The 15,213-nt window shown below is 55.8% G+C and overlaps 2 protein-coding genes across 6 annotated transcripts in view; both read left to right on the top strand.

Moving 5' to 3' along the window:
* GARNL3 (GTPase activating Rap/RanGAP domain like 3) overlaps window positions 1-1,460 on the top strand; it is a 153,684-nt gene extending 152,224 nt beyond the window's left edge. Inside the window, exon 30 of the mRNA XM_019949205.3 lies at window positions 919-1,460. Coding sequence (XP_019804764.2) covers window positions 919-1,096 — 178 coding nt within the window. The 3' untranslated portion in view covers window positions 1,097-1,460. The remainder of the gene's footprint in view (window positions 1-918) is intronic.
* Window positions 1,461-4,443: 2,983 nt separating this feature from the next.
* On the top strand, window positions 4,444-13,593 carry SLC2A8 (solute carrier family 2 member 8). 5 transcript variants are annotated; one of them, XM_033858622.2, is made up of 10 exons: window positions 4,444-4,592; window positions 4,684-4,846; window positions 5,096-5,302; window positions 6,749-6,848; window positions 8,249-8,448; window positions 9,176-9,319; window positions 9,419-9,527; window positions 10,265-10,438; window positions 10,812-10,957; window positions 12,511-13,593. In XM_033858622.2, exons 1-10 carry the CDS (start codon window positions 4,537-4,539, stop codon window positions 12,646-12,648), a joined length of 1,437 nt encoding a protein of 478 aa, XP_033714513.1. In that variant the 5' UTR covers window positions 4,444-4,536; the 3' UTR covers window positions 12,649-13,593. The 5 variants fall into 5 exon arrangements, with proteins under 5 accessions (XP_033714513.1, XP_033714516.1, XP_033714512.1 ...); XM_033858621.2 differs by having other exon boundaries at window positions 4,447-4,592; window positions 4,681-4,846; XM_033858625.2 differs by lacking the exon at window positions 10,812-10,957.
* Window positions 13,594-15,213: the final 1,620 nt, after the last annotated feature.

Below are 15,213 nucleotides of genomic sequence, written 5' to 3' on the forward strand. Positions count from 1 at the left end.
GGGTGGCAGGTGGTGCAGAAGAATGAGGGATGCCATCACACCACACCTGGGCCGGGGGTGGCGGGTCCCAAACATCAGGAAAGGCTGAGCCGGGTCTCATAAATCAAGCAAGCATTAGCCTGGCCCAGAGAGGGGCAGTACTCACTCACGCTTTAATCCGATGCACTTTCATTGAGCCCCTACTGTGTGACCAGGCCCCTGCCCTCGTGGACTTTACATTCTAGTGTGGAGAAACAGATAATAAACCTGTGAACAAATAAGCAAATGCTATCATTTCCATTAGTGACAAGCACTGCAAGGAAATCTATAAGAAGGTAGTGATGGGGGTGGGGCAGATAGAAGGTCTACTTGAGGTGGGGGCTGGGAGTCAAGGAAGGCTTCTTGGAAGAAGTGGCATTGAGCTGAGCTTTGAATGAGAAGGAGCTGGGGGAACAGCCTCTCTGACAGCAGGAATAGCAGGGGTAAAGGCCCCAAAGAGAGAGAGAGAGAGAGAGAGAGAAGAGAGTGGGTCAGCTTGAGCACAGACAAGGATGCAAGGTCAAAAGCAGGTATCAAGAGAATGAGTGTCCTGAATGCAGGAGAAAATAGAGAGGGCGGGGGTGGGCTGGGAGGAGGCTGGAGGGGTCAGGCCGTGGGGAGCCAGGGGAGGGTTTTAGACAGAGTGACATTATCCCGACATTATCCTGATTTTCCACACAAACACCTGTGTGTCACCACTGGCCTTTAAAACCCATAACCACCCATGAGATCAGGCTGTCTGCCTGCAGAACACCAGCTCTGCTGGGGTGGGGGTCACTCCTGCACTTCCCCACCTCTCCCCCATAATGGCAGGGGGCTCCCGAGTTTAGGGGAACAGGAAACAGAGCAGCCAGCTCAGCGGTGCCCCAGGATCCGTTCACAGTGACCTTTCTCCTCTAGGATCACGTCGAGCTCCTTGGAAAGTCCTTCCACTTCCGAAGCCAATCCCGAGGGGCGTTACCAGTCGACAAGCTCCGACCCGGACCCTGTGGCTGAGAGAGAAGGCAGCCCTGTCTGGGGCAGCAGCCCCTTTCAGCTCACAGCTTCCTCGGACGAAGACATTATTGACTTGAAGTAAACAGAGTCCCAGTCGAGTTTGCCATCTTTAATTTTCTTACGGACGTTTATACTCTTTAACCAGTTCCGACATCAGTTCTCAACAAAATGTGGCTTTTAGCCTGTCCGTGGTCTATTGGACCAAACCTTCTGCACCCTCGGCCAGTTTGGGTCACTCTCCAATGTCCGGTGCCATCTTAACCTTTGTTTCTTTCTGTTCAGGAACCATCAGTACCCTTGTAATTAAAGGTGGTAGATTTCATTGAGGTTTTAGATTGAAACTTTGAATAAATCAAAAATGTTCATTCTTATTTACTGCAACCTTCTCTTATATTTTATATACTTAGATGGAAAAGTTATTTTTTCATTACAGTTTTGTTTTGTCACATACTGTGTTTCTTTTATAAAGAAAAGCCATTGTTTTGAAAATTTATTATAAATAAGTTTTCTTTCTGCACCTTTGGCCCCTGTTGCTGTTTCAGTTCACTGTGATTGGAACCAGCTGCGTTTCTGCCTACAGACTTTTGAGAAAAGCTGAATTTTTAGATTTTCGAAACTCCTGCTTCTTTCTCTTTGTGTCTCACAAAAAATAGTAAGGTATAGGAGCCTGTTAAAGAGTCTTAAGATTTTTGGGGGGGGGGTTATTGTTATTGTGAAATCATATAACCAAGAAACAGTTACTCTCCATCATCAAAATTATCATTCTCAAATTCCCTCCTCTTGTTCCAGTCTGCTTTGCTCTCTCACATGAACCAAATGATTATCCTTCCTCTTATCATGTATCTGCCTTCCGTTGCTCCCTCCTTAAAGTGAGAAGAAGATGGGAGTTTGGCCAGGTGGGAATGAAACAGTGAGATGTCAGCCTCTAGCCAGGGGAAATCAAAGGAGGGAAACCTAGTTTCACTGATATTGTAACAATTTTAAGCGGTGTGAAGAAGATAATTTACTTTTGGCTTTAGTCTGATGGATTCCATTTTATTGTCTCGTCTTGCCTATATTACCCATCAAAAGAAACCTGAGATCATTTGCCTGTTAAAGTGGCTCTGAGGAGCTCTTCTGCAGGTCTTCTCACTAGGTGCAGAGCCCTGCACTTGACATGACCTTGATCTGATAGATTTCACACAAGTTCTGGACCCTATCTCCTTCTGGGCCTTGCACACTGTGGGGAGAGCTCCCCTCTCTGCCTGTGGCACAGACGGTCCAACATGAAGCATCCGAGCTGAAGGCTGCCTGGTCCCCTTCAGCAGAAGGCAACAAGATCAACTACATACTGTATCTCAACCTCACCTAAAGTTTTGTGAATTAGATTTTATTATTCTTGCTTTTCAAGTAAGGAAACTGAGGCTCAGAAAGGGGCAGTGATTTGAACCTGTGAGTTCTCTGATCCCAGAGCTGTGCTCTCTCTCTCTCCCTGTCCACCATACAGAGCCAGGCTGAGAGCCTTGTATCAGTTGAATCTGGCTGGTGTTTTTCGTGTTAAAATACTCTGTAAGCTTCATGAGCTTGTATGTGTGTCTTTCCTGTCATTTTTCTTTTTCTGAAGTTTCTTACTTCTCAGCCTGGAATAGAAAAACCAAGGGCTATTTAGCCCATTCTTTCAAAGAGATTGGCAGCAAGTGGCACCCCACGATTTGACAAGAGTCACAGATCTGAGGAGTGGATGTAGAAACGGCAAGAGGTGGGCCCTACTAAACAGACTGATGGTGGTTAGCTTACAAAGGGGGCGCGGGAGGCTGACCTGGCAGCAGTGTCTGCTTACAAAGGCCGAGAAGTGAACACTGCACACTTACGGGGAGGGAGATGACCAGCCAGAGGGCGGGAGTAGGTTTGCAGGGATCCGTGGCTCAGAGGGCTGGCTGGCCTTAGCTGCGCTGGCGGATCACCCTGTTTACAGAAGCCTCTCTGCATAGCCCTCAGGCTGAATTGCAAAGTAAACCGTCTAAGTGCAGCGTTTGCCCTTGAAGTCTGAGGCATCCCTCCTCTCTGCAAACATCAAGTACCCACTGTCTGGAGCAGGAGATCATGTCCATCGGGGGAGGGAGAGAAGTAAACAGGTGATCACAAGCAATGATAAGTACTAAACCTTTGTGACTGGAGCACAGATGCTGAGGAAGCACAGAGGGGCGGTTGCCTGTCTTGAAAGACAGTACTATCAGGTGACTGCACTATTCATACAGGCTAGCATTTGAGTACCCGGCATGTGCTTGGTCTTTTTATATATTGCCCCTACTCAAAACCCTCCTGCAAGATAGTTAACTGTCATCTCCACTAAGAGATGAGGAAACAGAGGCCCAGAGAGGGATTAGAAGCTAAGCCTATCACTCTCTTAGCCCTGGTTCTTGCCGGAAATACACAGCACTCCACCGCAGTTGCCCGCACCCAGAGAGTGCGGCATACAAACGGCGAGATTCTACAGCGCACTGACTTCATCGTACTCACCTCCAGCAGTGACCTGGGTGCACGCACATAGAGAGGCTGGCTATTAACATCCGCAGGGGACTCAAAATTGGGAGATATTAAGATGAAGATTCCAAAGTCAGGGTTACCTATGAAGTGAGTGGAATTTAACAAGAAGCGTAGAGCTCACTGATTTAAGCCCAGATCAGTCATAGCTATGAGGCATGAGGGACCCCGCCCAACACAGGACCTCAGCACCCGAAGGTCCTGGTCATCGTCGGCAACCTGGGCCTCCCCCCGCCCCACCCCAACCCCGAGTCGTGACGAGCACGGAGGTGGGCTGTGGCGCCAAGGGCCACGCCTCTGCCCCGGCAACGAAGCTGGAGCGCCAGGCTCGGCATCCGAGAGACTGGGCCAGAACTGTTGTTTGGAGACTTTCCGCCCTGCGGCTCTACGTGGGCAGAAGTGCCCAGGCACCAGGGCAGCGGCTAACGCCGAACAGGAACCGCAGACCCGACCACGGAGGGGAGTTGCTGCTGCCCAGAGTTGGGGCGGGAAGTTCTGGGAGCGGCCCACGTGCTCCGCCTTCGTCCAGCTCCTAGCCCCATTGGTTGAAGCTAGATTGAGAGGCGGATCCAGGCACACGTGCAATCCCCGCCCTCTACCCTCATTGGCCGGTTCGGTGTGAGGCATCTATATGACCCCGCCTCCGAGCTCGCATCACACTCCTATTGGGTGGCTGTGGGCTCCGGCCCAGCTACAAACTCCGCCCCACCTATACACTGGACAGCTCTGTCCTAGGGGTGGTTCCAGCGCTCGTCGCCTACCGGCTCTTTGCTTCCATTGGTCCGTTTTGACTTCAAGGGCGGCTCCTAGCGCAGAGGCGAACACCGCCTTGCGTTCCCATTGGTTGCTCCCATACCAGCTGCCGTTCCGACCCCGCCCCAGAGCCACCACTCACCGTTCATTGGCTGGCTCTGGCCTGACAGGCCGGTGCAGGCCACACTCGCTGGACCCGCAGCAGTTCAGGCGTCGGAGAGGACCGGGCAAGCGTTGGCGGCGGACATGACGCCTGGGGACGAGGAGGAGACCCAGCCGCTCCTGCGGCTGCCGGGCGGCAGGTGAGCGGACAGGGGAACCCGAGCCCCGGGGGCGCTGCCTCGCCCCTCCCTCTGCGCCAGGCCCCGCTCACCGACCTCCCCGTCCCAGCAGCGCTCCCCGCGGCCGCCGCGTCTTCCTCGCCGCCTTCGCCGCTGCTCTGGGCCCACTCAGCTTCGGCTTCGCGCTCGGCTACAGCTCCCCGGCCATCCCGAGCCTGCGGCGCGCCGCGCCCCCGGCCCTGCGCCTCGACGATGCCGCCGCCTCCTGGTTCGGGGTGAGGCCTTGGGCTCACCCTCCAGCCCTCCTGGGACCCTCCTTCGCCCATCCTTAAGATGGGCGCCAGGACCCTCCCCCTGCCTGGCTTCGGGCGGGCACTGAGACCCTCCGCCGAGTACGTCCCGGCTCCCCTGCCAGGGGTCGCCCATCCTCTTTCCCCAAGGCCGTTGAGGGTGGGGTAGAGGGCGAGGTTGGGCCGCGGCACCACCGGCGCCCCCTCCTCAGCCGGCGGTCGCCCCGCCCCCAGGCCATCGTGACCCTGGGCGCCGCGGCGGGGGGCGTGCTGGGCGGCTGGCTCGTGGACCGCGCTGGGCGCAAGTTGAGCCTCCTGCTTTGCGCCGTGCCCTTCGTGGCCGGCTTCACCGTCATCACAGCGGCTCAGAACGTGTGGATGCTGCTCGGAGGCCGCCTCCTCACCGGCCTGGCCTGCGGCATTGCCTCGCTAGTGGCCCCGGTGAGTGTGTCCCCCAGCCTGGCGCCCTGGGACCGGGGAGAAGGAGCAGACCTGGGGGCCTTGTTTCTCCCTGGCTGCGGCCTCCTGCCTGCCTGGCACCATGCCCCTTCCCTGCTTCGTCTTCCTTACACTCCAACGGGCCTTGGAAATAGCCGCTGTTATTGTCCTTGGTTACAGATGAAGTGAGCTTAAGAAACCTGAAGTCCTTTGTTTAGGCACAGCTAGTCAGTGGTGAAGCTATTTCTGGAGCCCAGGATGGTGCCACTTAACAGGCTCTCTCTTTTGCTCTACAAATAAGATGGCATCTGTAGATGGTCAACAGAAGCCTCACAGTATGGCTCAGATCCCCCCCACCCTTGTCATTCAGACCACTGACTACAGTTAAGCAGGAAAATCCTGTTCTGGTTTGTCCCCAGGGGCAAAGGCTGCTGGGACCTGCCCTCCCCTTCATTGCTCAGGAACGGGTCCTCCAGCCACTTCCCCTGCTTCTCTCTCACCACCTCCTGACCCAGCACTTCCCAGGCTGCCTTTGGAGCTGGACATCTGGGTGAAATCCCGGCTCTGCCACTTACCAGGGCAGAGCACCTCTCTGCGCCTATAAAATGGGAATAATGGCATTACCTTGTGCTGTGGTTGCGAGGCTTCAGTGAGACCCTGCACATACAACCCTGGCCCTCGCATGGCCTGTGGAAGGACTTTGGACCCTGGCAGCTGGGGTTGTGGGGTGACCCGTGAACTGCCGCTGGTCATGAGTTTGGATGATCAACCACCCACACCCTAACCTGGTCAAGACTGAGAGCAGTAGCTCAGAATCCATCCCTTTGCACCTACCACTCATTTCAGCTGCATTTGCTGGGTAACAGCAGCAGCTAGGTTGGATTTTATATTTTGGAGGTTTTTTTTACTGGGCAAAAGCACACTTGTCTTAGATATGGGCATAAGGTATGGAATAACCTAGAAGCATAGGCAAGGGCTTTCTGGCTCCCAAGCCCAGAGGATGCCGTGGCAGTCACTGGTAGCAACTGAGGTGAAGAGTTCCTGCTTTCACTCCAGGAGCACCACTCAAAGTATGGTCCTTGGACCAGCGGCCTGGGTGTCACCTGGAGTTGGTTAGAAAGGCAGAATCTTGGACCACCGCACACCTATTGCATCAGAATTTGCATTTTTTCAAGGGTATACATACAATAAATGAAAGGTTGAAAAGCCCTTCTCGCCCCCGCCCCACACACATAGCAGCCACTTCTATACCCTTTAAACACCTGCTGCAGATCACTTGGTGGGGGCAGGGAGGTATGCGGAGGGCTCTGCTGACCAGGACCTGCAGTTAGGAGCCCACTGGGCCTGCAGCTGCCCCAGCCAAGGCTCTCCTCAGCTCTGAATGGTTGAGACTTTTCAGTTTTAAGAACTCTTCGACACCAAGTAAAATCCCATCTTAATTACCAACAGGTATATATCTCCGAAATTGCCTACCCCGAAGTACGGGGGCTACTCGGCTCCTGTGTGCAGCTCATGGTCGTCATAGGCATCCTCCTAGCCTATCTGGCAGGTAGAGTTTTCGTGTCATCTCTCTTGATAACTGTTAATGGCTCCGTGGCTATTTTACAGATATAGAAACTGAAGTTCAGAAAGGTCAAGGGATTTGCCTGAGGTCACACAGCCACTGCCCAAGATGCCAGGTTCCCAGACCACCTCCCTGAGACCCTGGGTCACGTGGGTCTTGGGACAAAGTTCTGGGGAGAGCTGGAGAAGGTGATGTCCTCATCTTCCCAGAGCAGAAGCCCATTCCAGGAGTGGGGGGAGGGCTGACTGGTTAGGTCAGTACCCCGCTGTGTGGTGACAAACTAGGGTCCTGGGGGTGGAGGGGGCACTCCAGAGTCTTTAGCCTAAGAGCTCGGAGGACCCAAGCCTGTCTCCCTCAGAATCAGTACTGGATTTGCAGCCTGAAGGAGGCAGGTTCCAGGGGACCCGAGGGTCAGAGCTGGGGCCAGCATGAGGAAGCTTCCAGAGGCAGACTGGAACTGAGCTGGGATAGAAGGAGGGCAGGCTTCATATCTGACAGTCCCAGGTTAGGGGAATCTGCCAGTTACTAGCTGTGTGACCTTGGCCTAGTCACACCACCCCTGGGAGCCTCAATTTCCCTGTCTTTAAGTGGAGATAATCCTACCTAGTCCGAGGCTGTTGAGGGATTAAGTGACACTGTGAAAAGTGCCTGGCAGCAGGCCCCAAATGAGAATTGTCAAGGAATGGCCTGAGAACCGCTGGGGGGGTGGGGGTTTCGGGCCTGACGGGCCGTGGCAGGGCCTGGGGCACGTGCCCTCTGGTCCGTGGTCTTTCATTTTTACCCGCTTAACCATCCTGAGTCTCATTCAGAGTCCTGCCAGCAGCCTAGCTGCCTTGCGGGGCCAGCAGTATGCCAAAGCCCCTGCACAGACACCGACGTTCGGGACAGACATGTGGGTCACACCCGTAGAATTTCCTCCAGGTCATCATAATCTGCACTTTCATTGATCAATTTCTGTGAGTTTTGATTGACTGCTTTTCAGTGAAAAGTCTCCCCCAGCTCTGCCCCTCTTCCTCTGCGGAGGCGCCAGCCTTGCCTGCTTCTCGGCAGCCTTCCTGAGAGTCTGCTTGTAGGAGGACTATGCGTATTTATTCTCCTGCTCCTGCCTTTTAGACAAATGGTGCCGTATACCACGTCAGTACATAGCGAGCGCCTTTGTTTAATGGCTGCGTCAATATTCACTGATACACCCCCCATCGTTTCCGCAACATTTAGCAATAACAATGACAATATCAACAACAAACCTGAGGGTAGCCATGCAAAGGTAGTGAGGTCCCCACCCCTTAAGCTGAGTCCCTGGGGTTGGCGAGGGGGCAGGCACTCCCAGAGAAGGTCCAGGCTGGCTCACCCCAGCTCTGATGTCTGACCCACCCCGCCCCACCCAGGCTGGGTCCTCAAGTGGCGCTGGCTGGCTGTGCTGGGCTGTGTGCCCCCCTCCTTCATGCTGCTGCTCATGTGCTGCATGCCTGAGACCCCCCGCTACTTGCTGACTCAGCACAAGCGCCAGGAAGCCGCGGCTGCCATGCAGTTCCTGTGGGGCTCCGAGCAGGGCTGGGAAGAGCCCCCTGTCGGGGCTGAGCACGAGGTGAGGGGCTGGGAGCCAGAGCTGGGGGGAGGGGGCCATGAGGTATCACCCCTTTGCAGCCAGGGGAGGTCAGCACAGTCTGTTGCAAAGGCTGTACACACACAGTGGCGGGTGGGATGAGGGGTGTTGTCCTGCTCGAGCCCCGCTGCTTGGCTGGGCCCCAACCAATCCCTGGGAAAGCCTGAGCCTTGACCTTCCTGTCCCAGGAAGAGAAAGGCCGGGCCACATCAGAGGAAAATGCAGGTGCAGATTTGAGGACTTAGGTTTTTTAAACAGGGAGTTGTCAGGCAGGGGAGAAGACTGAGTCTCTGCCCCTTACCTGCTGTGCGACCTTCCCATCTTTAGCCCTAGTTTCTTCATCTGTAAAGTGGGAGTCATAGCACGTGTCTGGCAGTGGTGGTGAGAATCAGTGGGGCGTGGGGAGGCGCTTGGCCCAGGCCCAGACCCAAGGCTGGTGGGATTCGGGAACCCTGCGCTCTTTGCTCATACAACATCTTTGTGGATCCCCCAACAAATCAGGAAGGGACGTGGGGAGGTGAGGATCTTGTCACCTTACAAATCGGAGGCTAAAGTGATGCAGGGACCTGAAGTAGAGGCTTCACGTGGGGCCGGGACAAGGAGCAGAGGCTCCCTTACTCCGCCAGGCCTCAGGACGGTGGGCTCAAAGCTGGGGTGCCCTCGGGACAGGGTAGAGAGAAGCACTGATGCCCGGTCTCCGTCTGAGCAGGGCTTCCACTTGGCCCAGCTGCGGCGTCCTGGTGTCTACAAGCCCTTCATCATCGGCATTTCACTGATGGCCTTCCAGCAGCTGTCGGGCATCAACGCTGTCATGTTCTATGCAGAGACCATCTTTGAGGAGGCCAAGTTCAAGGTAAAGAGGCCTCTGCCCCAGCCTGCCTCACCTGGATGCCATATGGGTGGGACCTAGTTCCGGGGTCTTCGCCTGACCCGCCTCGGCCCGTCTCCTCAGGACAGCAGCCTGGCCTCGGTCATCGTGGGGATCATCCAGGTGCTGTTCACGGCCGTAGCGGCCCTCGTCATGGACAGAGCCGGGCGCAGGCTGCTCCTGGCCTTGTCAGGTGAGGCCCAAGGGTGACGGCTCAGCCCTCTGCAGGCGGGTGGCCCAGGCCAGCCTCCCACCACAGGCTGGAGGGTCTTTTCTGAGGTCACCACGTTGAGGGAGGAGGACAACGGCTGAGTGTCCCTGAGAAAAGGCCAGACTTCAGGAGAGCTCTCACTAAGCACATGTTTGAGACCAGGCCCGTGCTAGCCGCATCGCTGCATCATACCTTAACCTTCACAGTGAACCTACAAGAAGGCGCCATCAGGGCCCAGTGTACGATGAGGAAACTGAGGGCCGGGCTGAAGTGGCTCAGAAGCTTGTGGTCTTTCTGGGCAAGCGACTTTACCTGAGCCTGTTTTCCCTCTGTGGAACGGGGTAGCTGTGGGCCATTGTGAGGCTCAGGAGATGGTCCGAGTGAGGCTCCTCGTGTTCTGAGCCCTACCGAGCACTTGGTGCTGCTGGGGAAGCAGGTCTGGCCTCTGTGGCCGCTCCTGCTTCCTCAGGCCAGGGAGGGTCTGCTTCCAGGAGCTCCTTGGAGTTTGCTGAGGTGCAAGGTCCAAGCCGGGGCTGGCAGGGCCGGGCTGGGGTGAGTGCAGCCAGGCAGGGCTCTGCTCACTGCCCGTCTCAGAGGCATCCGGGCCATGTTGCTGTGGCCCACAGTGCACTGAGACTCCCGCCCCCCAGTGCCATGCGCCCAGGCCGCGGGCCGCCTCCCCCTGCCCTGTCCCACCCACTGCCGCGCTCCACCTGCAGGTGTGGTCATGGTGTTCAGCACCAGCGCCTTTGGCGCCTACTTCAAGCTGACCCAGGGCGGCCCTAGCAACTCCTCGCACGTGGACCTCTTGGCGCCCGTCTCCATGGAGCCCACCAGTGGCAGTGTGGGGCTGGCCTGGCTGGCGGTGGGCAGCATGTGCCTCTTCATCGCCGGTGAGTGGGGGGGCTGGGGGGGTGAGGGAGCCGCCCTGCCGCCCCCGGGTTCCTGTGGCTCCCAGCGAGGCCAGGCCTACCCACCCTCACCTCTGCGTCTGCAGCTCTGACCGTGTACCAGGCACCAGGCTGAGCCCGTCTCTGCTCCTCTCACACGACTACCACGACAGCCCTCCATGCAGGCCCCTCCTTGTCCCGTTCCGTAGCAAAGGCCTGATGCATAAGAAGTGAGGACAGTGGCCTAAGACTCCAGGGTGGGATCCAGGCCCCCTCAGGCCACAGCTGGGCAGCCCCGCAAGGCTTCAGCCCAGGTGGTCTGCGGCGAGCCAAGGGTCCAGCCCCGTGGGCCCTGATGCCTGTCTTGCTCCCGCAGGCTTTGCTATGGGCTGGGGACCCATCCCCTGGCTCCTCATGTCTGAGATCTTCCCTCTGCACGTCAAGGGCGTGGCCACAGGCGTCTGCGTCCTCACCAACTGGTTCATGGCCTTTCTCGTGACAAAAGAGTTCAGCAGCCTCATGGTGAGTGCGGGCCCCGGTGGCCTCCCCCTCACGCAGTAGTCGGCAGAGAAGCGCTTTTCAGAATTGCTCTTGTTGCGAGAGACTTGGGGTCCGTGGCTCTGCACGCAGGCTGAGGCCCCAGCATCTTGCGACACCATCTTGGTCAGGGGTGAGGGGGAGCAGAAGGGCCGGGCCGGCGAGAAACCCAGGCTGTGGCCACTCAGGAACCTCCAGGCTGTCCAGGTGGAAGGACAGCAGAGCTGACCTCGTCCTCCACTGGACTCTGGGGACACGGGCTGGGAAGCAGGGCTGTGAGAGAAACTCCGGCTCTGGAGTCAACAGGCCTGGGCTCCGTTCCCATCTTGGCCGCCTCCCTGCTGGGTGGCGTTGGGTGTGCTGTTCACCTTTCTCTGAACCAGCTTCCCGGACTAGAAATGGAGAAGGGTAGCGTACCTTCCTCTTAGGGTTGATGGGAGCGTCAGTTCAGTTCAACATTTTGCCGCCTTCTCACGGATGGACTGACACAGACATGGTCCCTGCCTCAGGGCCTCCCATCCAATAGAGGGGACCACTCTGGCGCAGACAGTCAAGCCATTTGTTCAGTCATTCGTCCCCCCCCAGGTCTCCTGGTACGTACCATGTCCTGTCCTGTTCAGGGTGCCAGAACAGCAGTGAATGGCATGGACAGGGTCCCCTTTATGACAAGGACTGGCATGAAGTGGACAGTGGTGGGAGGGTGAAGCACCAGGAGGCCGGGCTGGGGCGAGGGGAGGCAGGTCATGAGAGGAGTGGATGTTTGGGGCTGGACCGGACTCTGTAGAGCCTGTGCTGCCCTGGGGAGCATGTCAGGAAGACCAGAGCAGAGGCCTGGGGGCGGAAATTACTTGCCGGCAGCTTGGAGGGGACAGACAGTAAAGGAGGGGCATGGCACCAAAGGACCTAAGAGGACCTGGGGGTGTACAGTGCTGAGAGGCCAAGAGAAAGGCTTCAAGGAGCGGGGGCTGGGGTCACCATGTCCCAGAGGAAGAGGCGCTGAAAGGGGGCGGCCTTTGGTTCTGGCACCTGGGAGGTCACTGGGGCTGGGCTGGGAGAGTGGACTGACTCTGACCGAAAGTCACCGCTCCCTCCCCGCTCCACACATGGGCCCTGAGTGTCCCCGTGTGTGCACACGCCCCCATCGCCACCTGCCGATAGCTCCCCCATTTCCTCCCGCACCAAGAAGAGACTCCTACGGCGGCAGGGCCCACAGAGGGCAGGGCCAAAGCTGAGTGTAGAGCGGAGGTCTGTGGGCCCTGAGGTCAGGCACTGGGGGAGGAAGCCCAGCTGTCACTGGATAGCAGGTCTCTGACCTGGGGGCAGTCACTTCGTCACAGTGAGCCTCAGTGTCCCCGCCACACAACTTCCACACCTTGGACAGTGCTCAGCTCAGGCTTCTGGATGGTGGACCGCAGAACCCCCTCCACTCCCCTGAGCCTGGGCGGGGTGGGCCCCGACTGGGGCCTAGGCTTGTCGGCTGGGGCATGAGGGCTCCTGACCTGCCGCGTCCATGCATGGCCTCTCCACTCTCTTTGCAGGAGGTGCTCAGGCCCTACGGTGCCTTCTGGCTGGCCGCTGCCTTCTGCATCTTCAGTGTCCTTTTCACTCTGGCCTGTGTCCCTGAAACCAAAGGAAAGACCTTGGAGCAAATCACAGCCCATTTTGAGGGGCGATGACAGCCCCTTCCCGTGAGTGGCTGCCCCTCCTAGCTGGACCAGCTTTGGGCCTCGGAGGGGATGGTGCCTGCCTGTGACTCCAAACTGAGCCTCAGCTGGAGCCTGGACGCCCCACCTGCCCCCAGGGAGTCAGGAGCCAGGACTGTAGCCCCTTGGAGCTTTGTCCTCTGGGGCCCCACCTTCCTGCCCAGCTCTCTACAGCCCAGTGAAGCACGGGGACAAGGTTCCCAGCCCCCGGGTCCAGTTTCCACTGCTGCCCTGTGACTCGTGTGGAGGGAACATCTCGGAGACGCTTTGTTGTGCTGTGGTCAGTCCTCCACATGCCATCTCCATCGCGACACAAAAGTGACCGCGGAGAAGGGGGACTCTTGGTTCCTCGTTTTCTGGAGAAGATGCTTTTGGAGGCTGGGTGATGGCCATGGTTACTCCTCTCACGTGGCTGCATTATCAGGAAGGAACTTTGCCAAATAAATATTGGACTCGGAAAATCAGGTCATGACCTCTTTGTGTGGGCTGCAGTCCAGAAGGGCATTTTCCTGTTCCTTCCATAAAGCTAGGCTCCCACAGACTGTCTTGCCAAGAACATCTGTGGATCTGCTTTCTCACGGTCAGCTGGGCTTGCCTTTGGCACTTGGAGGTCATTTCTGACTCTTTCCTTGGGTTCAGTCCCCTGAATCATTAGTCATCAAATCTTGAGTTCCTCCTGCAAAAAAGAAGCCTCTCTTCATATTAACTTTAATGGAGCCAGAAGTCTTTTACAAATTACTTTTATTGTCTACTGTATAAGTAATACGTGTTTATTGCAGGAAAACTGGAAAACACAGATTTATGTAATATAATTATTTTTTATGGCAGTTAACCATCTGCTAGGCACTATCCTAAGTACTTTACAAATATTAACTCCTTTATTTAGATAAATAATAAAATATTCACACCTGCACCTTACCAGAGAATTTCGTTCTGTCTTAAAAGATCTCTCCCCCAAATACATGCTTCCCAGCATCACTACACAGAAGTGGGACGCCCTACTTCCCATTCTGTAACCTGTTTTTATTCACTTCTCAGGCTGTGCAGCCCAGCATGTGCCCACCTTGACATCTTGTATTAAGCTTTGTAAGGAGACCGAATGAGACCGGAGACAAGGGGAATGGAAGTGTGGAGTGGTCCAGGGCAGAGCGGTGGGGGACAAAGCAGAACAAGTTGCTTAACTTCCCTAAGCCTCAGTTCATTCATCTGTAAAATGGGCATAATGATGTTATCTCCCTCGTGGGGTTGTTATGAGGATGAAAGGAGATGATCATGTAAAGCACTTAGATCTGAGGATGGCACTGAATAAGTGCTCAATCAGTTTAGCTGCTGGTGGTGGTAAGGCTGTGCAGGTGAGGTTGGGAGGCTGTGGTGGAGACGGGGAGCTGCATGCAAGACTAGTTGTGAGGCTGCATGTGAGGCTCTAGGGGTGCTTCATAAGGGGATATTTGAAATCTTTACAAGTGTTTCTCTATCTCCTACCCTACCGCCTCAGCAACCTGTGATTGCTACCAGCACCTACTTATAGGTACCAAGGACTGTGGACACACACACTTTTCAGAGGTCCCCGTACACTCCTTTAAGGCCTTCCCATCAGAGCACAAGGTGCTTCAGGGACTAAGAGCCAGCCCCAGCTGATACCCCTGTATCTACCACAGGAGCCCAGTCCAGCACCATCAGGCACAGGTCCATGAAGAAGTGGGGCAGGATGAAACATCTCCAGAAGACAGGTGCAGCAGAAGCTGCGCTTTACCCAGCCTAGGATAGAAATGTGCATTGCCAGCCGACATCCACCCTATTTCCCACTCCCACCCCCAGAACAACTTCCAGGAGAATCCTGGCTTCTGAGAACGAGGCAAGAAATTCCCTAACATCACCCAGTGGACACGGGCGGAATCAACTGTGGCGTGAACCACTCTGCTACCCCCCAGTGGCCATAGGTGGGTTTGCAAGACTAAGGCAAGAAAACCCTTGCCTACCTCCTAGTGGCTATTATGGGTTTAGCACCTGCTGGGCCTGTGGCACAGGCAGAACACACCAGCTGGAACAGCCCACTAGCCAAGGAATGCAGGCAGCCTCTGGAAGCTAGAAAAAGCAAGGAAAGAGATTCTCCCCCTGGAGCCTCCAGAAGGAAAGTAGCCCTGAAGACACCTTGACTTTAGCCCAGTGAGGTCCACTTCAGACTTCTGACCTCCAAAGTTGTAAGCCTAAAAATTACACAAGCCCAAGGTAAAGAAGAGCTTATCTCAAAGAGATCTGTGGGTGTGACTTGCTTAACGGAGTGAATCCCAATGAGATTCTTAGAAGACCCACAAATGTAGAATCATATCGGGGAAAAACACTACCAGCTATGATTGAAAGGGAGAGAGACAGTACAAAATGAAAAGAGGCTTAGGACCCCCAAACTCATTTCTGCTTCCCAGGTAACACATTCTCATCTCCTTAACGTCAAAATGCCTCTGAAAGTAAATTGCTCATCAGAAAATTGCTTGATTAGTGAAGATCAACAGGCTTGTGGGGAAATTCCATCAACGCTCT

Source organism: Tursiops truncatus, chromosome 6 (assembly GCF_011762595.2).
Source record: "Tursiops truncatus isolate mTurTru1 chromosome 6, mTurTru1.mat.Y, whole genome shotgun sequence".
Taxonomy (NCBI): domain Eukaryota; kingdom Metazoa; phylum Chordata; class Mammalia; order Artiodactyla; family Delphinidae; genus Tursiops; species Tursiops truncatus.